The 27,870-nt window shown below is 43.8% G+C and overlaps 1 protein-coding gene across 1 annotated transcript; it reads left to right on the top strand.

Moving 5' to 3' along the window:
* Positions 1-27,423, top strand: CLIC6 (chloride intracellular channel 6). Its single transcript, XM_057410089.1, has 6 exons — positions 1-1,513; positions 23,892-24,001; positions 24,438-24,563; positions 25,253-25,359; positions 25,813-25,994; positions 27,197-27,423. Exons 1-6 carry the CDS (start codon positions 59-61, stop codon positions 27,356-27,358), a joined length of 2,142 nt encoding a protein of 713 aa, XP_057266072.1. The 5' UTR covers positions 1-58; the 3' UTR covers positions 27,359-27,423.
* The last annotated feature ends 447 nt before the right edge of the window (positions 27,424-27,870 follow it).

The raw sequence follows: 27,870 nt of genomic DNA, 5'->3' as shown, positions 1-27,870 counted from the left end.
GCAGCCGGACGCGCCCGTGTTGCTGCTCTTTCGGGCAGCGGCCGGTGGAGAGGCCGGCATGGCGGAGAGCCCGGGACGGCCCGGCTCCCTGCCGCCGGAGGGAAGCGGTGTCCCTCGGGAAGGAGGCGATGAGGAAGCGGCCGCCGGGGAGCCGCAGCCAGGGGTGTCCACAGAGGAGACGGCGGAGTCCCCGGACGGGTCCCTCCACTGCGAGGCGCCGCGGCTGAGCGGGGTGGCGATGGCTAGGCAGGAGGCCGCCGAGGCGGAGGTGGCCCCGGGCGGCAGCGCCGGGACGGGGAGCGGATTCCCCGACGGGGCGGCGGAGAGGTCAGGCCGGCCGGGTGCGGAGCAGCGGCCTCCGGCGGGGGCTGAGCAGCGAGTTCCCGATGGGGAAAGCCTGGGGGGCGAGGGTCTGCCGGGAGGGGAGCCGGTGGAGGAGGCCGCGGAGGTAGACGTCTCCACGGCGGCAAGGGTGGAACTCGAGGGCGCGGCTGTGTCCCCGGTGAACACTGAGCCTGAGGAGGCAGCCCCGGAAGGTACGGAGCCCGAGGGGACAGCCGCAGCAGGGACAGAGCCCGAAGAGGCAGCCTCGGCGGGAACGGAGCCCGAGGACGCGGCCACGGCCCCGGCGGGGACGGAGCCCGGGGAGGTTGAGGCAGCCCCGGCGGGGCCAGACCTCGAGGAGGAGATGGGGACAGTCCCGGTAAGGACAGACCCTGAAGAGGCAGTGAGAGAAGAAGCCCCGTCGGGGACAGACTTCGAGGATACGATGGCAAAAGACCCGGCGGAGACAAACCCCGAAGAGGCGGCGGGGCCAGACCCTGAGGAGGCAGTGAGAGAAGAAGCCCCGTCGGGGACAGACTTTGAGGAGACTATGGCAAAAGACCCGGCGGAGACAAACCCCGAAGAGGCGGCGGGGCCAGACTCCGAGAAGGAGGTGAGGGAGGAAGCTCCGGCGGGGACAGACCCCGAGAAGCCTGCGGGGATAGATCCGGCGGGGACAAATCCCGAAGAGGCGGTGCGGGAGGCAGCCCCCGCTGGGACAGACCCGGAGGAGCCTGCAGGGACAGCACCGGCTGGGAAAGACCTCGAAGATGCCGTGCAGGAGGCAGCCCTGATGGCAGCCGAGGAGGCGGTGGCTCCGGCGGGGAGCGAGGTGGCTCCCAGTAGCGGTGAGGAAGCAGAGGTGGCGTTGCCGGCCGGAGGAGAGGCCGACGGCGGGCGCCGGTCGTCGGTCGGCCCTGCCCGCGAGGACGGAGTGGAGACAGCGGTGGCGGAGCAGGGAGCCGGTGCCCCGGCGGTGGCGGAAGAGGCGAGCGAGGCCGCAGGGGCCGGGGGAGCGGCGGAGCAGCGCAGCGGGTCCCCGGGCCCTGAGGGCCGCGAGTGGGACGCGGCAGGTCGGAGCCTTAACGGCCGGGCGGAGGACGAGAACGAGAGAGGTTCGCCTGCCGCCCTGGAGGAGGAAGAGGAGGATGAGGAGAAACAGGAACACGACATCTCTCTCTTCGTCAAGGTAAGGTGCTGGTGCGGAAACCTGGGTGCGCGACCTTCCCCTCCTCCAGGAGCCCTGGACAGCTCCTGTGATGGGTAGCATTTAAATCTGGCAGGCAGAAGTCCAGCCTAGCAAAGATGACTTGATTATTAACGCCTGTAATAAACTTACTACTGGCTCCTCGTTCCTCCAGCAGGCAGGATGGTATAGGGCTCCCAGCATGGTGACTGAAGGTCAGTCCCTACTCCTCCCCTCACCTCTGGGAGCTGGTGGGGCTGCTCAAGCACAGATATGACGGTCTCCCCCAGTTTCCCCTGATGGGCCCTGTGCTAGTCTACTTGAGGATTCTCTAGGTTGAAATGGAAAGGGTATGCAGGGATCTCAGTTTTTTGTGGACTCGGGGATGCTGCTTGTGCCCTCCTTACCGTGGGGCTGGGACCGAGAGCAGAGGTAGGAATGTACCCAGCAGCATCCGTTTGCTAGCTGGGACTTGTGACATGAGTTCTCAAGGGATTTTAAGATCCACAGAATGCAGTGAGAAGGGGTTGAGGTAGAATAAACTGGAAAATACTATTTAAAATGTGATACTGGGATTTTCCAACATGAACTGTGGTTGACAGCCATGCTGTCTGCAATTTTCTTCAAGCAGTAGTAGTTCGAATGAATTATGATAAACATACTCCTTCTCCACGAGTATCTGGGTTTACCTTTGCAAGGTTAGGCTACCTTTGCAAGGTAAGGTTACCTTTGCAAGGTTAGGTTACCTTTGCAAGGACCAGTTTGTAACTTGCTAAATTCTTGTTGTATGCTCTTACGTTCATCAGGGAATGCTGGAGAGTGGCAGAGGCCAAAGTCAGAAGGACTATGTGTGCATTATTGCACTTGGGTGCATGCTTCATGGAATAGTAGTGTGGTCAAAAGTAGAGCTGTTGTGACTTTGTAGTCCCCAAATACTAGGATTAAGCACAGTTTTTGAAAATATCTGTGAATTAATAAAGACCAAAGAAGGAGTATTTTTTTATGATTGACTTAGCATTAGTCACTTAAGAATGCCTAGAAAATAATATAGCTGCTTTTCTAATGATTTCAGGGGAGAAATGTTACAAAGCTTGAATATTTTACCTCACCTGCAGCTAGATTTTTTTTTTTTTTTTTTTCAGCTGAGGCTGGTTTAGTTGAGATTGGATTAGTTTTTTAGGGGTTGGCACAAATTTCTCCAGTTTAATGGAGGAAAAAAGTACCTGCAAGACAGCATCTCCCTACCCACCAAAATGTTCCAGGCCACCATCCTGGGAATGAGAAGCACTTCTGTTTCCTGCTGTCAGAAAAGTTCATGTACATACTGTTCTTGCTGTCATGTTGAGACACACTCGCTATCTTTCCACTCTTCTCTTGGCAGCAAGAAAGGAGTATAAAAAGAGGGAGATTGTTATGTATGTTAAAGTAGGTTTTAACATACGTAATGGTGTGCTTAAATAGCTGCTGATACATTTTGATGGGGAAAAAGGGGAGAGTGGATTCCAGCATGGGAAACCATGAACTCTGGGATTATTGAATGTTTGTATCTGATCACAGCATGTGGTCCACAGACATGGTGCTCCTTTCTGAGCCATTGCTAAAACTAAAGGGTTAAGGAAGTGAGAAGGTGATCCAAACTGGATGCAAACATTTGTTTTCAGCCTTTAATGCTTTCCTTCCCATGTGTGTTTCTAATGGACATCGTCACCCCTCTTATGCTTCATAATATCACTACTCTATGTCTGCCTATTAGGTCTTACATGCTTTTGAGATTTTGACACCCACCTCTACTTTGCAGGTGCTGCTGACTTCTTCCACCCTTCTGCTACCTTTCTCACAAGCACCTTCTGTGCTTCCTCTGTGCAGTTGGGGGTTTCCTTATGAATATGCTATCCATCAGCTCCCTGACCTTCTTCAAACATCTGTTTAAAAGTAGCATTCTACAGCACTGCTAGAAGCAGGGAAGTGATTAGGCTGTTTAAAATACTGAGACTGTTGTGTGTCCTGTTTCTGATTTCTTTGCCATGCCTATTGCTGTTCATTTCACCTGCCTATTGATTTTTGGCTTATTCATAAATGGTCAAGATGGGGGGGGGGGGGGGGGGGGGGATGGGACTGTCAGCCTGTTGTCTCTGCCTGCATGCACAGTGCTAGAAATAGGAGGGCTGTGCCATGATTTGATAGCATAATACAAATACAGAAGAATTTTAAGAGTAAGTCCCATGATTAGAGAAAACTCATAAGAAAATAATACAGTAATAGTGATTGAATGATCATCATGGTTTCCCTGCTAGGGAGCATTACACTAGATTTGGCTAACACTGAAGTACTTGGTAATAATGTTCTAAGAATAACAAACAGAAGCATGACCATCAGAAAGAAACTTTTAAGAAGTAACTGTATGACGAGTAGTGTTTCTTGTTTTAATTATTGTTGATCAAGCTTGTTCTTTTTAGAGGGTTAGTAGCATCTATCGTAGATAATGTCCTTCTGGACCAGCAGCTCAATGCCAGGCAGGCTACACTAGGGTATCTCAAAGACAGCAGACAACTGTGTTTGGGTGACTGAATTTAATGAAGCTGAGCTACATAAGACTTTCTGGTTGTAAGGACAAAGCCGTATCAGAATTGCTTTGAGATTTTCACTTAGGTGCTTACCTGGTTTCCATTTTACCATGAAACAGTATCTATCATATATTTCCTTTAGATAGCAACATTGTGTGTTGCTGGTGTTTCAAAGGTAAATGTTTGCAAAGTATATCATCCAGATACACTTTCCAGTCAGTCTTTGGTAATACAACCAAGCATATGTGGGACCTTGGGTAGGACACCCCGTGGATGTTGAAGCTTGCTAGCTGGTCTTCTAAGGTCAATGGTATAGGTATGCTTTTCTTTTTCCTTATGTGGTAAAAGACCTTTATTTGCCAGGAAACTTCTGTAAATGTCATATTTATCATAACATTTGAATGAAATGGAGTTCTCACTAAAATTAGTCAGTTAATTTTAAGCAATTGAAACCTTTATGTAGGACTTAAGAGTTTATTTCTAAATGAAATAAACCCCCACAAACCTAAACCTGAAAACAACAACAAAAAAAACCAAACAGAACCCCCCAAAACAGTCAATCATAAAACTCCCACGCTCCTCAAAAAAAAAACACAAACAACCAAAAACCTCCAGGGTTATCTACTGATGAATTTCAAATTTTCTTACAGATAGGAAATATAAACACCAGAGTCAGAACTGCGTAATTCATTATTCCAGAGATTTCTAGGGATAGTGATTTATCTGTAGTTGCTGAACACAAACAGTCAGCCAAACAACCAAGCTTGAGCACAAGGCCTTCTCTGAAAATCTTCTTCTGAGATTTTGCTCATCTTCCAAAACATTACTTGCTTAGTTTCTGGGTTAAAGAGTATACAGTAGAAGTTGACCATGAACCTCAGGGAATAGATTTTATTCAATGAAAAGTAATAGACTTTCATAACATATTCCATTTCATGACATTCTTGGTCTCTAAATCAAAGTAATTTATTTTGATTCAAAGAGTTATTTAATTCCTGCCAGGGGCCAAGGTTACTTTACTGAAACAGAATTTCCTTGCACCATTCCTGAGATGTGCTTGACTGATTTCACATACTTAGAGCTGTGCTGAATTATCAAAAGTGCTAATAAATGAGAAAGCAAAAGCCTTGTTGCGAGTAGAGACAGGAGATAGGACGGGAATAACAAGTGCTTGCATCTGTGCCTCCAAACACTGCAGCTAACGTATCCAACTTAAATGGCAATGGGTGTTTTATACTAGAGCACAAAACAGAATCTCCTTTTCTGTGATGCAATGGATCTGTGGTTTATATATATTTAAGGTATAAACTGAACTTCTGGGCTCTGAGTGCTGTAGGTAAAAAGTCCATGGGCAGCAGGAGCTCAGATCCTTGGAAAAAAGCCTGTAATGCCCATTCAGTGGACTCTGCTGTGCATGATGCTTAATGTAAACATCTACAGTAAGTATTTGTGCTTAAAATCTTAACTTTTGCTCACTGGTGCAATCAGTCTGTAAATCAGTTAGGTGAGTATGGTTTATAAGGAGAACAGCTGATGTAGAATCATAGAATAGTCAGTCATAGAATAGTTCCAACCCCACTGCCATGGGCAGGGGTACCTCGCACTAAAGCAAGGCTCTGTCCAGCCTGGCCTTGAACGCTGCCAGGGATGGAATCCTGTATTAAAATGCAAGTATACACATGCTTATTGTCCTATTTTAGTGCAGGTTCACCATGGGAGCCCCATGTTTAGATGACTTTGGGAAAGTGGAAAGTAAAGATTTCTATGTGCGGAGTCGCGCTAGCTCCGTGTTTACAGATTAAAAGAGTTTTGGGGAAAAGTTTAGTTATTGAATATTTATCCAAGCAAAGGGAGCTCTACAGAGCTTGCCAAAGGTGAGCACATTAGCTTAGTGTGATGCCACTGAATACAGTTTGCCATGAAATGAGCAGGGGACCATTTGATATGGTTTGGGCAGTGGTAGAAAACAGCCAGCCTCTCTTTGCCTGCATTCCAACCACTGCTGCCGCATTTCACTTTCTGTCAAAACCACACTGCGTTTTCCTTGAGGAACACACCTACTCCTTTCTCCTCCCCCTCTGTTTTTATACTTCTCAAGTTCCGTTTTGTGTACCTTCTTCAAGCATGACATTTCTGCCGGTAAAATTCTGTCACTTTTTAAAATACATTGTTTCCCTCCACCACTTTCAACTATTTTGTTTTACAGTTGGCTAAGAGACCTGTGTGCTTTTATAACTGAGTAGTCATGAAAGTTAACCTAGAACAAGGGAAAAGTCATTCAGGAGAAAGCCCCATCCCTGGAGCGTAGCAGGAGCACGGTGTAGGCTAGATGTGCTGAAACCAGAATCAAACCAAATCTGCTCAGGACTGAGCCTTATGAGGCTGCCCAGCGAAACCAGCATGGCCCTTCTTTTCTGGCTCCTGGTTAATGAGCTATTTGTATGGTGATTTTGATTCTTTGACTACTTACAGCTGTACAAGAAGTACCAAATCAGCAGAGGTGTGTTTGTTCAAAGACATTTTGTGGGTCTGTTCCCAAGACTGTAGCACAAAGCAGGAAGCTGGCTTCTTTCCCGTGGGTATTTGCCCTTTCTCAGCCCTTTTTATTTTCTATTCAGAAATGGAATATGGCAATTTTGGGTTCCGTAATGCAGCTTAAGAGGAACTGGCATTACGAATTCCTTTCATAACTCTTTAGGTTATTGTGTGTGCTGGGTGCACCTGCAGCAGTTTTTCTGGGAGCTGAGTACTCTTCCAGCAGTCTTCAATTAAACTGTGCTTGGTAGACTTTGGTGTGAAAGCAATACCAACCTTTTTCTGGAAAAGCTATGCAGGTTTCTTGAATGTGCAGTCTTTTTCATTTGTACTTCTCATGCTTGCTTTCTGGCCATTCACGTTGCCACCTTTCTAAGGCTTAGACTGCTACAGAGAAACAAGGATCCTTGGAACTGCTGACACAGAGCAGTTTTGAAAGCTACAGCAAAAACAGTTTTGCTGCTTTGCTCCCGGAGGGGTTCTTAGCAGAGCAGTGGTGCGCTCTGTTTATGCCAGTGTCAGTTCTGACAACTGACAGGCCAAGTCCTGTTTCAGAAAGACACAAAGCAACAGATAGACGTAAGTGATGAGAAATGCAAAGTTGCATGTAATGTGCTCTGTGTGTGTGTAATCTAGTCATGCTTCTTGGAGTCATCTTTTTGTCCATGCTTTGGAAGTCCTAAAATTGCATGTGCCATAGGACTGTACAAGCCTTAAGCATCTATTTATTGTGTGACTGCAGATCTCTGCACTTTGCAGGCTTGTTTTAGTCAAAAGAAGTTCTGAAATAAAGTAAATTTCTTCAAAGCTCCATTCCTAGACCTTTTCCCATCTTTCCTTACTCTGAGCTCACTGCTTCAGTAAAGCACCTCACCATGTGTTTTGCTTTAAGCACAAGCTTAAAGTCACGTGCTATTTTAAGCTGTTCGCTAAACAGCGGAGAGACTGTCCTGATTCAGCCGTAGGGCACAGCTTGCATTTCTTGCTGGCTGAATCCAGCAGCAGCTTCTGCCGAGATCAGCCTGCTGCCCAAAATTCAACCATACTGCCTCCACTCCTTGAGGTTTGTCTTTGTTAAAAGGCCGGTCTTACCTGTGCTCATCAGAGACCGGGGCAAGGATGGAAGTTTTCCTTGTCTGCTTTCTGTCTTAGGTCCCTGTTTGTCTGAAGTGAACCTTCATTTCATAAATCTGGTTGGAGAGCTGCAGCCTTCTTCAGAAACTTTGATGATTGCTGCATGATTATCGTGCAGTTGTGCCTGGGAATTTTCATGCTGTCTGTTTAATTTGAGGCTTGATTCCTGTTTGTGTATAGATGGATAACAAACCAATCTACAGGACTTATGGCATTCATGAATATGAAGCATAAGTGTGTGGTGAATGATTTTCTGGGATGAATATGAAGCATAAGTGTGTGGTGAATGATTTTCTGGGCAAGTGGAGGAAAGGGATTTAGCCAATTAGTTAAAAATTACAACTATACTAAAATTAAACTATTAGAAAATTCAGGTGAAATTTTACAAATGGTCTTCATTAAATAAAAATTAAGAGCTTTTTTGGGGGAAATATTACCTGTCAATGTTAGGCCTATATTCATTCATAAGGGGTTTAGGCATAGCTGCCAAAATGCAGGAGACAGCAATAGCTGCCCTGTACTTAGGATGTCGGATGTGGGTGACTGAGATTGTGATGTTACCTGGATCATAAGTGGAAGATCAGTGTGTGTCCCTCTGTCATGCCAGAGCCATAGACACATAGACTTATCCCTGCTCTCTCTCTGACACCATCAACGTACAATAATTGCTTGCAAAGTGAGACAGCATTAGAAAGATAAAATGCAAGGAGCCAGGAATATCCAGTGATCATACTGTTAGGCAATATATGGCCTATTTGCTATTATTTCCCATTGTAGCAGTATATAGGTTTTCAATGGCATTCAGCAGCCTCTGGTTTCTGTGGATTTTGCAATTGCTTATGGAATAAGAGATGTGTTACTGCGGTCTCGTATGGATTCATGCAAATTATATTTGTGACTGTTTTTTAGAAGTTAGTTTAAATATTGTGAAGCAGGAGTGACAATGGAAATTATTAATATGACCACACTTTTTCAGGATGCTGACCTCTGGTGAAGCCGCTTTGAATTGTCAGCGGACGTGTACTTTTAAGCAAGAGACAGATCTCTCATCTTTAGAGGTAGGAAAGGGAGTAAGGTAGTGAAAAGAAATATTATACATATTGCATGAAAGGGGAGGTGAAGGATGGAGAATGACTCCAGCGCCATCACTGACTCTATTCTCTATGTCTCCCCTAAAAAAGTCCTGTTGCTTCTTTTAAAAAGTAAGAAATTGCATGTTCCTTGAACTCTGCCCGAGGAGTGTAAGTAAATGCCATGTGAAGGTTAAATGATTATTTTCATGCTCGGATAATAAAATGGCACACTGTGATAAAGACTTGTATGCATTTCCATTTGCAATGTCTGATTATTTACTGATAAAAGCCTGAACAAGTTGAGTGACTCCGTTCCAGTTCCTTTCAATAATACGTGCCTTGTTAGCGCTGAAGTGTTTTAATTCCTTCATAAAAATATTTAGCTTCTCAAAGCAAACAGCGGTAACTTGTACAGCCTGCCACCAACCCCATTGCTGGAGGCTTTCCCTGGGAAGAGGGTGCCTGTCACAGCCTCCTGCCTGCAAGGAGCCTGGGGCTGGCACACCGGCTGGCTGCCTGGTGTGCCATGTGCAGAGAGGTGGTTATGGTGAAACCTCACAGGCAGGCAGAGATGCCAGCGTGGCATCTCTGGTCTTGTCTGTTTCCTCTTCATATGCCGAAATTTTAGCACATATGTGAATATTCAAAATCGACTGGAAATATAATTATTAGTTGTTAAGAGTGAACTACATACAGCAGGACTGGAGTTGCAGATTTGTGCCCTTTTCCAAGTTATTCAAATGGGGTAGTTATAAAGAAGTTAAACGTTTACTCAGATTTCAGAAAAATGCTAATTTGTGTCTTGGAGAATCATTGACATTTACCTGATAGTTATTTTTGAAATTATTTTTAAAAGCTGTTACATAACCTGAGTAGTTTTCTTTCCGTAATGGTGGCAGATGAAACTTGAAATGGGATCCAAATATACCATGAAGACCTAAAGATTTTGAGGCCTATGCTGTCTGCAGAAGCAAACACGCTACCAACCTCTCAGCAAGTCCATCAGCCTCCTTTTTGCCAGGAGCACAGCAGGGGCCAGGGGCTCCCCAGGGGCAGGGACCACAAACAGTCTTTATTTTGAGGAATATCAGTGTTATAGCTGATTGGTTTGCAGCATGGTTCATGTAGTCTGTATTTATTTAAAACCTGTATTTTAATTAGCAATACCGTGTATCCCATATTTTCCCAAAGCCTGTGAATAGAAATGAGGTGGTGGGGAGAGCCAGATGAAGAATACCCCCGAGTTAGAATTTGCACCAGGAAGGGAAGGAATAGAGTTTCAGCTACCCTCTCTGTCAAGCTAATGGGGTTTGGCTGGTACTTATGTCCAGTTTTCAACTGCTCTTTCAGGACACATCTTTGCCAGTTCCCTCTGGAGCTGGCAGGTTTTTTATATGATATTTTACCTGGTTATTTGAATTATGTGCTATGTGGACCAAAATATCACAAATTGTTGGAGGGTAATCTTTCACTTTCACCTCTTGATTTAAACATTAGACTTTGGAATGCCATTGGCAAGTTATTTTCTCAGGCCTTCAGTGACCAACTCCCTGAAGCTACATTAAATAGTTTATTTATTTGGGTATTTCTTATTTATTTGTTTACAACACAAATCACAGATATATAGTTTTTGCATTTAGATTGAAACAGCATGTCTGTGTCTCACAGGTTAAGTATTATATGATGAAGTATAAAACAGGATGTGTCATTGAAATGCCAGTTAATCTTTTTTTCCCAGACCTATGTGTTCAAAAATATAATGCTCTTTTGTTGAAGTAATTCCCTGTAAGACTTTAAAAAGGATATAAGAATTTTGTCTCCATGTAGAATGTTCAGCTGGTATCTTGCCATGTTATTAAATACGGATTAGAAATAGCACTGAGGTATTTAAGCATAATTCTTGTAACAGGATAAATAGCTAATAGCATTTGGTTTGCTGCTTGTGTGCTTGTGACCTGGTAATGTTCCCATTAAAACAAACACAGACAGCCCAAGCTCTGTAGGCAGAATTCCCAGCAGAAGAAAATTTGGTTTTGAACTATTTGATATAAGATTAAAGCAGTGGTCTCTAACTGAGTGGTGCTTCCCAGCTCAGATTTTCACCTGTGTTCAGTTAAAAGGCTCTTGGTATCCTTAGAATACTTGCAGGTTTTTGAAGATAATCTTGAATCATAAGGAATGGATAGGAACTGGGGGGGGGGGTGTGTGTGTGTGTGTGTGTGTGTGATCTTTTTGAATACTGTGTATTTTTATTTACTAGCCAGGATATTTCTGTTGTGGTTAAAGTGGATGATGGTATTCCCTCCCCTCAATTGCAGGGGGAGAGGAGCTTGGGCACCTGTGCAGCCATTCCCCTTTGCCTCTCCTTAAAACCTTCCCTTTTGAATACACCGCTTGATTAGTTTTTTGATTTATTTTTTTTTTCTCTAATAAGCAATGGAGATTTTTGTCACGTCTCACGTTAAAATAAACTGGCTTCTGTATTGGAGGAGTGGCAATGATTCTTTACATTGCTTTGAGATGTCTCGGTCACTGTGTGTAATACACATAATTCATTATCATTGTGTAATAAATAAGTAAACAAGTGGTGGTGACTGCAAGTAATGCTATTTTGAGTGAGACACAAAACAAGTATAGTTCATGCAATATGCCAATTACTTGTATAGAAGAATGATATCCATAAATTGGGCAAGACTAATTTATACCCTACTATATTATAGCTGATTTTTTTCCAGTGGTTGCTATACACACATTCATATTCCTGCTTATTTTTACATTTAATTTTTCTTGCCTTGCCTCTGTTCTCCTGGCCGTGCACAGTTCCTGGAAGCTTGCTCTTCGCTGTCATCTAAGTAAGTCTTATAAAATAAGAGATAAGTAATAACTCATTGATAATAATGGTGGGATAAAGTAGTATTTGTTGAAATAATTTTCCAAGTTGTTTTAGGGAAAAAGTAAACTGTCACAAAGGGCTGCTGTATTCATGTATTGTTGCTGGGGGATAGACATCTAAAAAAACCATAGAAAGGATGTTTACTTTGCCTTAAGCGTTTAATATCTGGCAACGGAAAGACTGTGCATGACTGCTGCACTAAAACCAGAGATGGAAACCTGGCAAAATGCTGAATTTTGCCCAGCTTTCTACCAGGGCTTGCTGGCCTCCTCCCTCAGTTGCCAGCTGAATGAGACACAGAATGTGAAGCACCACAGGCCACTGCCCAGGTGGGCACCCCTGATTGGCAGGAGCATGAGACAAAGATTTCCCCATCAAAGCCGAAGCAGCATCAGGAGAACCTCTTTCTGATGCCCTCTCAAATGCTGGTGTTGCAACAGGAGCATCCAGTTTCCCCTTTCCACAGCGGGAGAGGATCTGCTTGTGCAAGGAGCCTCCTTCAGACAGCTCTGCTTGGCCAGGACTTATCACTGAAACAATTTATGAATTATTTAAGCAAATGATTGTTGAGCTCACAAAGCAGTGGATTCCTGGTTGCTGATTGCTTTTGCGTGATTGCCACATATTTACTGTTCTGTGGATGGCAGGTAGCTATATGCAAGCATCTTCTATGTTTAATTAGTTGCCTTCCCATCATGAGAGGCACCAGTCGTTTTGCTCTAAAACCAGGCTCAGCACTGTGCCAGGTTATGCTAAATACTGTAGCTACCAGAGTGGCTTTATGTGTAGACCTAGTACAGGCAGCTGAAAGATATCTGAGAAAATAAACCTGTAATTTGCATTTTTCCTTTGTGATTTCTTTTGGTTTTAGCCATTTTTTTAAGTACCTCTATTGACTGCCTTTAATTGCCCTGTAGAGAGCCACAGCTGTAGATGAGAATACCTGTGGCCACGTGAAGGGCCCGGCCTAAGGCCAGCAACAGCAGTGTGCGTAACATCACAGAATTGGTTTGCTTTACCTTTCTGTAAGACTGCATACATACATAAGTTTAATCTTCAATCTCTTTAGTGCAAATAAGAGTGAATATTAGTAAAACCTGCATGGCCAGCAGGTTGAGGGAGGTGATTTCTCCCTATCTACTCTGCTCTCTTGAGACCCCACCTGCAGTACTGCATTCAGCTCTGGGGCACCCAACACAAGAGGAACATGGACCTGCTCGAGCTAGTCCAGAGGAGGCCACAAAGATGCTGAGAGGGCTGGAGCACCTCTGCTATGTAGACAGGCTGAGAGAGTTGGGGTTGTTCAGCCTGGAGAAGTCTCCAGGGAGACCTTAGAGCAGCTTCCAGTGCCTAAAGGGGCCTACAAGAAATCTGGAGAGGGACTTTTTACAAGGGTGTGTAGTCACAAGACAAGGGGGAATGGGTTTAAGCTGAAAGAGGGTAGATTTAGATTAGATATTATGAAGAAATTCTTCCCTGTGAGGGGGTGAGGCACTGGCACAGGTTGCCCAGAGAAGCTGTGGCTGCCCCATCTCTGGCAGTGCTCAAGGCCAGACTGGACGTGGCTTTGAGCAACCTGGTCTTGTGGAAGGTGTCCGTGCCCATGGCAGGGGGTTGGAACTGGATGAGCTTTAAGGTCTCTTCCAACACAAACCATTCTGTGATTCTGTGAACCACAGCCTCTACAAATGTATTACAAGATATTGCACATCTTAATTTTCACCCACAGTCTCTTGTGTTTTGTTCACTTTACAGTATTATCATTTAATGATTCCTTTATTTATAATTTTTGTCAGAACTGTAAGGGCAGGGTGCAGGCAGACCTACTGTTCAGCAGAAGTACTGGGTAGACTGCTATTGAAATCAAAATTAAACAGGTTTCATCTACGTAACAGGAGTGAGTTTGAGCCTTTTGTTTCTCATTATTTATAAAGTAACTGGACAAAGGTAAAAAGTTTATTGCTACAAAGTTCCTTCTTAATGAAGGAAAATTTCCTCCTATGCATCAAAAGCATTTAATTGCTTACTAAGTAATCAAGTTAATTTCAACAATAATTACCCAGCAGACCGTAAGTACATAATGCAGCTAAAGTTAGAATAAAGGAGGCTTTTTCTGCTCTGAAATGGCTGCTGGCATGTAGGGGAGAGAGAGACCTGAAACCAGAGGAAATTACAGCTTCAGAATTCTTTACCTTTCTGTCATCTAAAGAAGACTGGACTTGCCAGATGTATATAACCCTTTTAAGCTGTGACCACTGCTCACTACATAAAAACAGGGTTGAGGGAAATATCCCATAAAGAAACTCCAACACACTGTTAATCCCTCAGCGTGAACTGAGGACCAAGACCATTTGAAGAACCATTTCTAGCAAAGTGTCGTACTGAACATTTGAATTATGAAATCTAATAAAACAAAATAATCATAAGTCAATGCAAGCACTGCATGAAAGAAAGTATAGTGTAATTTCAGAAGCCTAGCAGAGTGAGAAAAGCCTTAATAATGAAACTGTTAGAAGATGTTATGAAATGCGAATGAGTGGCCAGGCCAGGAGACATAAATTGCCTAAGCTTCAAATGTTAAAATATGAGGTAACAAGAGTTTCATTGTTTCTCCAGGTGGGGACTTAGCCTGAACTCATTGTCAATTCCAGAAGAACCCTAAATTGCATAAATTATCATCCTGTTTGTAGGCAGACTCAGCCTTTACCTTATAATCGTGGTCACGCAAAAAACAGCTTAATGGCGTTCTGTGGTCAGTTGAAGATGTGGAGGTGAAAAGTTAATTCCTTTTACTGCCTTGCACCTGCACGTGTTTCCTTTCATTCTCTTTCTCTTGACATCTCTTTTTGGCCTAGCTTTGTCTAATCTCCATCGTGTTTTGTAAAAAGACTTCCAAAAATCCTTTGGCATTCCCACTAATGGTCTACATATAAGTTTTCTGGTTTTTTTGTTTTTAAGTTAGGAGCAGTCTTTCAGTTAATATTTTCACTGTACTTATACATATTTGTACAGTACTTAATTTTTAGTGCCTAGATGCTTCTATAATGGTCTACATTTCCCTGTATTCATGAGTTAAAAAAGGAAAGCAGGGCTAAGAAATCCTTCTGTCTGAGGATCCCAGCCACACCTTTTCCATAGTTTTGTATTTGCATCAGTTTGGCAGCTGCTTGGTGTCCTGGAGCTCCACAAGCTGACAGCATTTTAAAACAGGACTCCTAAGATCTCATCTTTGTAGCCTGTTTTGTGGTTGGCTATTAACATCTGATGAGTACAGACAACTGCTGATGGGTTTCAGCACCCAGAGCAGCCTCCTGATGTCTGGTCCATGAACTCAGTGACTTAGACCTGTCTGAAAGTTACCACTTTTTATCACCAGCCATTTTGCCACTATCTTAAACTCAGGGTTATCAGTTTGTGGCGTATTCACTCTGTTCAAAAAGCACTGGAAGTGCTCCTGCTGTTCCTTCTGGGTCACAGGCTCCATCTGCAGGTCTGGTTGTTATCATTAGATAGCTCCCCAGCATGTCTCTGGCTGAAACTTGTCCTTATGTTTTGCTGAAATGCCAGACAGGACCTCCAAGGTTCCCTCCTGGACCACTGTGCATTTCCATTTTTTGTGAGGTGGAGGAAGAGAACAGGAAAGCTGGCATACCCAGTGATCTGAAACACTTCCAGCTACCCTGGTGCTCTAGAAGACATGTGCTTCTTGGTTAATCCCATTCTGTTCTGTGCAGTGGGACTCTGCACTGCTGCCTGTCCATGTGGCACACGGCATCCATTGACCTGGATGGAGAGGGTTCGTGTTTCTGTAACAAAACCAGGCTCTCCCCACCAGTATAGTAGCAGGTAATGGTCAAGCCTAGCGCACACTAATTGAGTTGCTGGTTCTCCCCCAGGTTTCCTTCCTGCAGTTGTGCCTGCAGCTGTCTTCAGGTTTTGTGCATCTTGCTAATCTGGGCACCTACCCTTTTTTAATACGTCCTCTTCCCAAAGCACCTCAATTTGCAGATTGGATTACTGAGGTGTAAAGTCAGCTAGTGCTCTACTTTGTCATTTCCCCTCCACTACTTAGTGCACAGGACTTATGATGAGTCTGCTTTATTCTAAAGCCAAAATCAAATCCACTTGAGCGGATAACTAGCTGCACTTCGTGCTGTCATTCAAGAGGATATTTAGCAGATACAAAACTTAAAGAATCTGTCCATCCATTTGCAGTTGGTGAGCTAACATGCTTGTTTAAAAGTTACAGGCACACCTAAATGCATTGGCTGATTGTGACTTCAATGAGAGGTGGGAGAAAGGGGAGAAAGTGGAAGACATCCAGAGACCAGAGACCCCAGGGTCCATTTTTCAGCTGACCATCCAGATTAGAAATTTTGCATGCTCTGTAAGATCTATTGCAATGTATTGGCATGTTTTAGCTTGGAAGAGTGGTCATGGGGATCCTTTCACCCTGGCACTGAATGACCTCACTACTGAGGCTATCTCATGAAACACCCAAACACGTGCTTGAGGAGGGGTGTACAGAGTGAGAACTGCGATACAGCCGAAGGCTGCAGCTGTGATAGTCTTTGCAGCCCTAACTTGGTTCTTATGTAGGGGGTGATGGGTAAAGGGGATCATTCCTGCTGAAGTGGGAAAGGGCCATGCTTCCTACAGAGTTCAACATGGACACTCTTCTGAGGGAAGACTTAGCTACTCAATTACTAGAAGCTGTTTGCATTGGAAAGAGAGTGCTCAGGGTTTGTCCCCATTTGCATTTGAGTCAGCAGGGGCAGACTTCCAGCTTTAGCAGGAAAAAGGGGTCTTACGAGTGACATCATAGGAGAGGGTGATGGAAGTCAAACCACCTCTTCTCTCTTTAGAGAAAACATTTTAGTATACTTGCTCCTTCCTTCCCCTGCATGCTTTTGTGTCTTAGCACCTTAAAAAGAGAAAGAATCTATTTTCAGCAGGATGCTTGTGGTTATGTTTACTGTTGCCTCCTTAACCTGAAAACTTAATTAGGGTTTAGGACAAAAAGTGTGCTATGAACTTGCATGTTAAAAGTTGTAATCCTTTACGTATGTTTGGTGTTCTCTAAACCCTGTAATACTGTTCAAGATAAAAGATAGATGTTATTAGTATTTCTAAATATAAAACAAGATATATTTGTTTTAAAAACAAAAATCCTTATGGCACACTTTCAATATCAAGGTGCTTATTTTGCTCTTAAAAGAGAAAAGGAAGGGGAAATGGGAAATTATTTTACCTGAAGGAGCATCCAACTGCTGTTTAACACAGGTTTCTCATTGAACTTCTCTACTGCGGATGTCACACACAGCAAGAGTCTACCCTGGGGAGTACAAAAATTACAGTTTATGAGCAGGAATCACAACTACCAGCCACATTTGCATATGACTATTCCTTCTGTTTGGCTGAGAAATTAAACAGCAGCTGGAAACATCTGTTTTAAGTGTTGGGTATTATCGGATAGGCAGAGCTACATGACTGTTCAAAAGTATTGGAATAATAAGTCGCAAAAGTTTTCTTTGTCCATTAAAATGTATTTTAAATTGCAGATGCCGTATCTAAGAACTTAACCTGGAAGCACAATTTCAGCATCTTAACTATTCTTATAACTGCCATTAGCGAAAAGCAAGGGTTCTTGCTGCAGAGGTGGCTCTGAGCTGAACTTCTCATGATGAGATATACTAATGTCTGAGGCTGCTGCTGCTCATCGCTTCAGGAGCACAAATCAAGATTTCCATTTCAAGCCCAGTAGGTGGCATCAAACGAATTCTCTAAAATCTAGTGTTTAGGTGTTCGTGTCCTAGCTGTAGCCACAAAATAAACACAGTGCCTAGAGAAAAATCCAGGTAATCTGTCTCACCCTCACAAAAAAGCTTTGTTTTGAATGTGATCTAACCCAAATGACATGCCTGTGGTGCTCCTGTGCCTAGCACAGAATATCGTATCTTATTAAGTGCATTAGAGTTGCCGTCAGTGAAGCAAAATGACTTGTAGTAACTATATTTTTATCGCATTCATAACAGAAGTAATATTGCCAATTTTAGGGTTTTTTGTCAGTGTTGTGATACGGTGGGAATCTGCATGAATACTGTAGCAGGCATCAAGAACGTAAAATGCACTTTGTATCCTCAAGCAGCAGGTGCTGTTTTGTTTTAATTAAAATGATATATCTGTCACAGCACACTCACAGAACATGGTTATGGCTGGAAAACTGTGATTTTCTGTCTTTCTGCCTGGGATCTTAAAAAAGGTGTTCTTAAGAAAATGGTTTGGGCACTTCGTGGTAAACCAGAGGGCAGTGGGGTTTCTTCTCAGGGATGAGGAGGAGAAGGGAGGCACTGGGAGCTCCCCTCTCCTGTTTCCTTGGCTATTGTATGGTCAAGTTCAATGGCTGGTCCCAGTGATGCAGAAGGGCAGGAAGCAGAGCTGTTTACAAAGGGGGTCTTTCTTGCATTGCTGCTGCATGTGCAGAGCCAGTGGTAGCTACTCAGAGCAGTTACTGCTGTCAGGCTGACATTGCAGGGCTTAGTTTATGGCAAGAGTTGGGGCTAGGAATGCGGTGGGTTCAGTTAATCCATGCCAGTGCTGAACAAATGAGTCTCTAGAAGGAATTAGAGCAAAATAACTATCGGTCTTGAAAGCTGCACCCAGCCTTAAAGTTGCTTCCCACAGGAGGCCCAAGCTTGCAAACTCCTTGTAGTTTTTCAGGCAGTAGTTTCCAGGTAGTTGCTGTGGTTCTATTCTTTGACAGAAGATGAAATGCGCTGTGAAAAAGGAGGGGGGAGTTGTTGGTGTGGTATAAGAAGGAAGAGCACGCACAAACTGCCTCATAGCTGAGGATCGAATAAGAAAACTTAGAGGCAAGTCCCAGTTCAGCCTGAAACAGCTAGCTCAGCAGAACAGGCAGGGGCAGATCCATGGTACTGGTCACAGGTGGATGGGTTGTTTCCCAGTAGCAGCAGTTCTGCTCCACTTGCAGGGTAAACCTGCTTCTTAGCCAGCATAAATATGGAAAAGAAGGTAACTTAGCTCCCTTGTGTTGAAGGAAGAAAATGGAATTGCAGTTCAGCTTTTGGGAAAAAGAAAAAGATATGATCCTTGTTCTTTTTATTGTAGCTTCAAAGGGATTATATAATTATATGAAAACAAATAAAAAAGTCTGCTTTGCTCCTTCTGAACTGTTTCTTCCATGCTTAACCTTCAAAAGGAAAGAAAAAGTCCAGGAAAAACAAATTCGACTCATCACGATTTTAAAGGCACAGAATGTTTGAGGTCAATAGAAGAACCTTCAGAAACCTGGCTCCTGAGATGTTTGAACAGAAACAGTTACAAAACAAATTCTTACAACAGCTCTAGGGGCAGAGCACCTCCAGCTCAGGGAGAGCCCTAACTACTGGCTTAAGAATGACATACAGTGTGTGACTCCTGAGAGAATTCACTATAATTATCCTCTTGCTGTGGATGAGGACATGGAGGCAAGTGACCTCTTCAAGGCAACCTAGAAAAGCAGAGCTGCTGCTCCAGAAACTGAATATAGTTCTTTTAGGACCCTGTTTGATATCTTTGCCTAAGGTCTTGCTGCCTAGTGAAATTAGCCTAAGGCACGGTGGTTCTCCTACTCTTAGGAGCTTAAGCAGTGGTGGGAAGAAGGGTGTGGACAGCTTCTCCTTTTCCCAGCATCTTTGAGGAAGACCTGGAACAACAACAGAAAAATAGACTGAAGAGCATGGAACAGTGAAAAATAAATGAAAACAGGGAGCGCATGCTAATAATCCTGTTAAGTAATGGCACATCGTTACAGAGAGCTGTCAGAAGTCGATACTGTCACAATTGCTGCCTAGGGCTCTGATGGCTCTGAATTAAAGCTTCTGTGCACGGCCTGACATTTTTCTCCTCTGCAGCAAGGGCTGTCTTAATTGTTTGATTAATGAACTCATTAAATCCCAGTATTATTAGAAAAAGCACATTGACCTCCTGACCAATCACAATTAAAACATAAATGCCAATTGCTCAAGATGCTGGTTTGCCATCTATTGAAGCAGCAGAAGAGCATAAAAAAACAGCTTTGTGTTTTGGGGACTTGGCCCACTTCACCCACAAGATCTGAATGTTAAGAGAATGTCACAACAATTGCAGGTGGAGGCCATCATGCAGTATTACCTACAATTACAGCAGCATTTGCCTGGTTATTACGATTATAACCAGTCTGGAAACACAATCCTCCATTGAATCAACAACAAAGGACTCCAGCTGACTTGACCGCAGTTAAGATTTCACCCTCCATCATCACTAAGCACAGTGGTGAGGAAGTGTAATTAAATTCTGCGTGTGTACCAGGCACAGCTCAAAGTTACACATCCCTGAGAGGTGGTGTGGAGAAAAATGCAGGGAGTTTTGCTCCCAGGCTGCAACGCCCCTCGTTGCGCTATCTTCCTGAGGGTATTAAATATGGATCTTCTCTGATTCTCTTACTGCTGCATTGTGTCCTGCTAGGTAAGATATCGACACACAGTCTTACTTCTGTAAAAAGGGCACCCTTGCTTTGTTGGAAAGTACATTATCATACAATGATGGTATATTTCAGGTATTGTTGTCTTGCTCATTACACAGCTATAAAGCTATTTCAGTGTCCCAGCTCATGATTTTTGAGTGGCTGGTGTCATCATGGCAGACCCTCTCTTAGGAAACTTGAACAAACACTTTTGGCATGTGTCACTGATGCTTTTATGTCCAGTAGGAGTTGTAGCCCCCCAGATTAGGTGAGCTGAGTTAGGAGAACAGAGTTGTCTCCTGTAAGCCAAAATGCAAGCTGAGGTATCTGAAGGCATTTAGCTAGCTGTATTCATTCTGTGTTCCACAGTAGGCCAAAATATCCCCATTCTGGGCTTTCAGCAAAGGTTATAGGAAACTGTAGCATCTTTGAGGTGCCAGGTCAAACTGTGTCAAAGTCTGAATCAGATTTGGTGTTCAGGGTCTTGTAGTCATTCAGACTGCTGGTCACTGTTACAGTAGGGAAAGGTTTAATCACTGCCTGTGCTGTTGTGTGGGCTACTGTAATCTGCCTTCAGTTCTGCAGAACTGAAAGAAACCTGGAAGTGTCCACCACTAGCCCTGGTGTGGCAAACCTGGAGATTTGTCATCCCTTCACCTCACACCCAGAGCTCAAGCCCCTGGGGACTAAATGGCTTTCAGCTTCCTAAAGCCTGATGCAGTTCACCAGCTTCTCAGTTGTCTCTACTTGAATGGCTGCTGCCTCCTTTACCGTAGGACCTCAGCAGCTGAGTCTGACTGAAGAACTCCCAAAGCTATGACTGTTCTTCTCAGTTCAGGCACAGCAACCCTACAGCACAGAGCCCCATCTAAGACATTGGGGTGTACTACACTGCCTGGATAGTGTGGGCTTTTAGAATGGATTTAAATCAATAAAGTTCATCAGTGATTGCACAAGGAAACTGATCAGATTTTCTTCTTAGCCTGTGAGAAGGATCATGGCCACATCAGAAATGGGGAAACATCCTAATCTCTGTGAATTTATTTTCTGCTGTAAAAGCCAAGTGCTTTCCATAACCACTGGAGACAACAAAGCTGGGCAAACACTGCATCACTTCACTAGAGACTGTAATGCCTGCTTTGCACAGGACACAGCTAAGAGAGCAATATGCTATTGGTGCTCCTTGTAAGCAGCATGGGAAAGGAGGCAGCACAGGATGTGAAGGTCAGATGCCTTTTGGCTTTCGTCAGTGTGTTTAACACCATCAGAACTAGCCCATAGAAGTCATCAAAAAGTACCAAATAAACAGTTGATCACCTCAGTCATTGCAGTTGGCAGAGCATTGCTGTAATGTTAATGCTTAATCCCTTGTTTTATTCAAGTCCTCGTTTTTTTTATTGCTAGGTTGCTAGCAGGCTAAAGCCATGAAGGTAAAAGGCTGAGAGATTTGCTGTTTGCTGTTTTATCCAGTGCAAAATAGAAAGTAGTGCTGCAGCAAATTTTCCTCCCAGGTAGGCATGGACGTAAAAAAGTTTGCACTTAGAAACAAGACAGGAGTTTGCTTCTATAACATTTCCAGGACTGACAGTCCCTCAGCTTCCTGGTTGCCTATATGTCCTTCCAGCTACAGACAAACTGGAACTTGGTGCCTGCTTCATGCCTGTGTTTCTCATGGTAAGACACCTGCCCTGACCTGGATCCCTGGCTCTACCTATGGACATTTCCCCAGAAGAGCAGGCTGGGGCTGCTCTGAAGTGTACCGTCACCAAGCTGGTGGGAGACAAAATGAAGCAAAACCCATGTTTCCTTAACTCCTACAGTAAAAGAGGGAGCCAGATGTGCCTGCCTGACTCCTCTAGACATGGCACAGGCAAAACAATGTCCCCTGCCTGCTGCTTCTCCCCTCTGCAGCTTGGTGCAGGGTGCAGATGCCCATTACTAGCATGAAAAGGGGCACAGTGATAACCATCACCCCCCTTTTTCCTTGGGGGAGTAGGTAAAACCTGACATGAGAGGCAGGGTGAGACAAAATGGTGGTGTTAAGTATTTAGCTCTATTTTAAGCACATGCTAGCAGCATTTCTAGTCTTATTTTTACGAGATGCACAGTAGTTTTCTGTCTTCTTGTTGCTGTAAGCTGTACAGCACTGCAAAGCAGTGCTCTGAGTAGGAAGAAAAATACAATAGTAGCTTTGACCAGCTTTCATTTTTGCCACCTACGAAACAAGAGTTTTCTAACACAGCAGTCCAGCTGTTTTCACATTTCTAAAAGTCTTCATCCCCTGGCAGTATTTATGACAATAAGCTATTACGGTTTTCACTAACAAGAAAGCCGGTGGCTGTGGCAATACCAAAGGCAGAAAGCAACAGAGAGTTATCAGAGGAAAATCCTTCAGGTTGATAGGGAGAATAAGAAGGTTTATCAAGCTGCAGGAGCATCCTTTCTCATGCATCCCTCAAGCTCCATGGCAGAAACTTGCCTGCTCCAGACCAGGTGCTCATTTCCAGACATAGAGCTCTTTGTGAAGGTGAGCACTGTAAAGCAATCCAATGGCAATGTTTGTTTATGGAGAGCTTTTTACTGTAGTTGAGATTCATTTGATAGCGTTGAGGAAGGTGAAACAGCAAGCAGAACTGGTTTCATTAATGTGTGTTGTTTGGTTATAAGGTCTGCAAAACTTAATGGACTAACCTATTAACTGAGTAAATGATACACCTGGTTTTTTACTTCTGTGCACTTACTTTTAATCTAAGTTTTGAAACTGTGCTTTAGGAGAATAATATGAAGGGCTTAAAAATTAGACCTCTGATCTCTTCCAGCAATGCTGTGTGAAGCCTAACTCAACCAATAGCAACTATGCAAGACTGCCTTATTTTAACAAAGTCTCTTAACAAAGTGCAATATAAAGTCCATGAGAGCAACACTTCTGTGGCCACACGTATAGTGAGTTATACCTTTAGTGCTTTATACTGACACCCAATGATATGTTTAGCCAAAAAGAAAGAGGGGCACACAGAAAAAGAGGTTACATGGCTTGGGTATGGCCACACTTCACACTTAAAGTGAGACCCCTGGGACTATAACAAGGAGGGATTACACAGGGGGACATGGAACTTGTGCTTCATTAGTTCTCAGTTCAGCAAAGCACAGACGGGTGGGTTCAGCACTCAACTTTCCTTCTCTCTGGGGCTCCCATAGTTGTTTACTTTGAAATTCTTAATTGTTTGATTTATTCTGTTCATTCCCTCAAGTGCTTTGGCCATTACATCTCAATTTATGTTGGTAAGTCTCTGTTTGTTTCCTGTGATCATTAAATGACTCAACTGGTTTTAATCACGCAGTGACTTAGGTAGATTTATGTTCACATAGACAAATGAGGTGGAGATTATTTCCTTTGGAAGGACTGCTGTAATTTCAATTTTGTTTTCTAACTTACAGCAATATTCATTATGCATTTTAATGAAAAACTACAGCTCCAAGATGACAGGATCCTTCGTCACATCTCTGTGCATGTCTGGAGAAGGATATACAGAAACTTTGCATGAAAATATGTCTTGGTAGAGACGGGTAACATGCTATATGTACTCGTAGCAGACCTGGGTTTTCTGCTTTCCTTCTGCATCTGCTATCAAAATTTGCTATTATCACAGATGTATGTGCCTTTTCTTTTTAATTACAGGCTGGCAGTGATGGGGAAAGCATCGGAAATTGCCCCTTCTCTCAGCGTCTCTTTATGATTCTGTGGCTAAAAGGTGTCATATTCAATGTTACAACTGTGGATTTGAAAAGGTGAGGTTGTAACCAGAGTTCTCTTTTCAGAACAGCTCTTCCAAAATGGTGATTTTAAAGGCTGACTTTCTTTTGATAGATTTGAAACGGCACCGTGGCATGGCATTGTGTCAAGTCTGGATGCCTGATTCTTCTTTAGGGTTCACTAGTATAAGGTGGACTAACTCCTTTGAAGCAGTTGAGGTTTTAACCTGTTTTGCAGCAGGCCTCTAACATGACGCAGAAGTTTTGGGGTATGTTTTAGGCATTTCAGAGCACATTCAGATACAGGCTAATGGATTCTCACACCACTGGTGTGAAGCAGCTGGGCTAAGGTTTATTTTGTGAGAAGGATGTAGAGCAGCCTGTTGTTTTAAGGTGAAACTGTTGCAATTAAGTGTAGAAATTGCAAATGTGGTTCCTGCATTGATTAACCCCTTCTCTTTCCTCCCATTAGAAAGCCTGCTGACCTGCAGAACCTTGCCCCAGGAACAAACCCTCCCTTCATGACTTTTGATGGTGAAGTGAAAACTGATGTCAACAAGATTGAAGAGTTCTTGGAAGAAAAGCTGTCTCCACCCCGGTACTGTATTCCTGGCTGCTTCTCTTGCTTTCAGCCCCTCATGGTCCTCAATGGGGGTTCAGTGACCAAACCATTTGGTTTTGCTGGGTCAAGCCTTCATTCATTATGCGTTAGAACTGCATGTGCGGACTTGTCCTTCCGCACCCCAGCAGCTCTTTCCACCTTGCCCCAAACCCTGCTGTCCCACCATCAGCAGCATCCTGTCCCATCGCTCTACCATGTACCTGATGGGGGAAGCTGTCTCCTCATGATCCCTTCTCAAGCATCCAATCCTGACTTAAACCAGGCAAGCGGCTGCTCTTTCCCTTTCCTCTCTGCCCCTAGCAGCAATAGCTACTGGGCTGGCTGCTCTCAGCTTGCTGACACCTGAGCTGTCCAGGCAAGGAGGCTGGGAGGAGCAGCAGCTAGTGTGAGTAGGGATTTTCCCTCTGCTTTTCCTAGGAGAGCCACTGTTCTGTTTGGGCAGTGTTTGCAGTAATAACAGTTGTTTCCCATCTCCCTCAGGTAAAGGTGGTCATCCACATGGCTTAGGTATGTTTAAAATCATTTCCAAATGATTTTCAGTTCAGGATGGTTCCCTTTGAGAGTCCTGTGTATATTGTGACACTGCAGTGTAAGAATAATCTATGTCAATTAATGGAGATGAAAATAAAGGCTAGTCATATAACTTTTCTTGTTCAACTCCCCAGGTATCCCAAGCTTGCACCAAACCACCCTGAGTCTAACTCTGCAGGAAACGATGTGTTTGCAAAATTCTCTGCATTCATAAAGAACCCAAGAAAAGATGCTAATGAAAGTGAGTGCTGCAGTCTGTTAGTCAGACCTAGTAGTTACTGGGAGAAATCAGAGCTGTACAGTTCTAGTACACTTGCTGTCATCGCTCCCAGCCTCGCTGCCCTGCCTGTGGGCAGGCACTTGCTCCATGACTCCCAAGGTGAGAAGTCAGTGTGAAGGCAGAGCCACTCTGCCAGGTCACTCTGCAAAAGCATGCTCCACAGAGGTGTTTGAGGAGCCATTTCTGGTAGCACAGCCCCATTCTGTTTTTTCTCAGAACCCCATTTAGCTACTTAGGGCTCTTATCCCAGCATTAAGTTTTAAGCTTAGGATAAGGGAATTGCAGGAGTTGGCATGGCCAGATGTCTGTGAGCTGGGCTGGTGCCAGGAGACAGGATGCAGGAGTTGCCTTTCTGTTTGGTGTCAGAGAGATCTTGGTACAGGCTTGAATAACCTTTTTATTGTCTTAACCTAGATTTGGAAAAATCTTTGCTTAAAGCCCTGAGGAAGCTGGACAACTATTTAAATAGCCCCTTGCCTGATGAAATTGATGCTTACAGCACTGAGGAGATCACTGTTTCCAGTCGGAAATTCCTGGATGGAGATGATCTCACCTTAGCAGATTGCAACCTCCTACCAAAGCTCCATATAATCAAGGTTTGCATTTGCTTTTTAGCTTCCTAAAGAGAAGAGTGGCCCAGAAGCTCAAGTCCTTTTCTAAAATGCAGAGGAATCCTTTTATCTGTTCTGAGGCCACACAGTGGTTGTGTTGAGACACTGTATGCTAGTGCACAAGGCCATTTCATTACAGCACAGTGAGGCAGATCCTCAATTTGTTGACTCGGGTGCTAGAATATCTGGTTTCATATCTGGGCTATGAGTGCACTCACTAAGCCTCTCGTAAGTATGAAATGAGTGCTGTAGAGAAGTGTTTTCATTTCCATTTCATAGGCAAAATGATTATGAGCATGGACCAATAAGGTTAAATTATTTTGTCCATGCCAATTCAAGAAGCCAACAAAAACTGAAATTCAGTCCTGTCTCTCCTACTTTTAATCCAAAACTCTTGCTTGGCTGAATATCACCGCTAGTATCAATAACATTAGCAAGGTAACAATCACCCATTGCCTTCCAGCCAAGGCTCTCAGCTTCCTCTTGCAGGGCTGTGGAACATCTACACTTACCTAACAGTCCTAGTGACCAAGATGTCTGTCACTGGGCTACTCTGAAGCCAACCAAGCTCTGGCAGAGAAATGGCTGCACTGGAAATTCATTGGCTTTCAAACAAACTAGGTCCCTTTAGAAAGTGTCCTTTTTGACTACAGGCACAGCAAAGCTCAGAGGTAGCAGGGTCAGCAGGGCCAATATGGGGCGACTCACCTTATGCCAGGTGAATGCCTGAAGGATGATGGAGGATGAACAATACACCATCCTTTGCTGGCCAACGGGGAGGGGTTAGGTATCAGCCAATAGTTGTTTCCGCTAGCCATTTGAAATTTAGTATTTCAGTTCAAGTTTCTTCTTTCACTGAAAGTATCCAAGTGTGGGGCAGTTTGTTACTATAAGATGATCTGTTAATTCTGGTTTATGCTAGCTCCTTTTCTGTTTTAAGCTGTGTCTCTTCCAGGTGTGGTCTACTGGTCCACATAGATCTGCATAGCTCTAGCTGAGTATTTATACCAAATAAACCCTGTAAGTGAGTTAGCTTGTTAGCTAGCTTTCTTCATTTCTTTACCTTTGTGTTGCATATAACAACAGACTTGCACATTGAAAATTAAAACTATGCACAAAGAGGAGATTTTGTTTTTTTTTTCAGATCATGTATGTAATTATATTTTTCTTTTTTCTTTTAATAAAAGGTTGTTGCAAAAAAATATAGAAATTTTGATTTTCCACCTGAAATGACAGGGATTTCAAGATACTTGAACAATGCATACGCAAGAGATGAATTTACAAACACTTGTCCTGCTGATCAAGAAATCGAGTATGCGTACTTGGATGTTGCAAAGAGAATGAAGTAAACAGAAGATGCCTCTGTTCTTTATTGCTTCCGAGATTCAGATGGGCAGCAGCCAAGATGGAAGTATGCATTCTGCAGCGTAATTTTAAGTTCTGCTATTGGCCAATCCTTCTTTTATAATGATTGTATAGCTTTATTTGCTCATTCTTAAGTTATGTATGTGTATGTTTATGTGTCTGTACAGATGTCTGCACACATGAATATCTGTTGTGCATTCCAAGTTAAAGGCATAAGTCAATATTCAAGCATCTGTTGGGGTTAGGGGAACAGTGTAGGTTACACAATTATAGCAATATTACAAACTAGTGACTTATGGTAAATTGCTGAATTTTGAGAAGAAATAGCCCTGTTTCTAACACACATTTAACCTCTTGTTATCGCTGCCTCTGATCTCTGTTTCACAGTTGTTGCCAAACTTCACAGTTACCGGGAGGGTTTCTGTTTGCTTCTCTGCAAGCCTCAGAGGGCCCCAAGCCAGCCGCTGGTGCCCATGCAGCACCTGGCTTAACCCAG

Source organism: Pezoporus wallicus, unplaced genomic scaffold, assembly GCF_028554395.1.
Source record: "Pezoporus wallicus isolate ANWC-B61680 ecotype Strahan unplaced genomic scaffold, APGP_CSIRO_Pwel_v1 contig_7011, whole genome shotgun sequence".
Lineage (NCBI taxonomy): Eukaryota > Metazoa > Chordata > Aves > Psittaciformes > Psittacidae > Pezoporus > Pezoporus wallicus.
The sequence above is the reverse complement of the archived record's forward strand: the minus strand, read 5'-3'. Positions and strand labels throughout refer to the sequence as shown.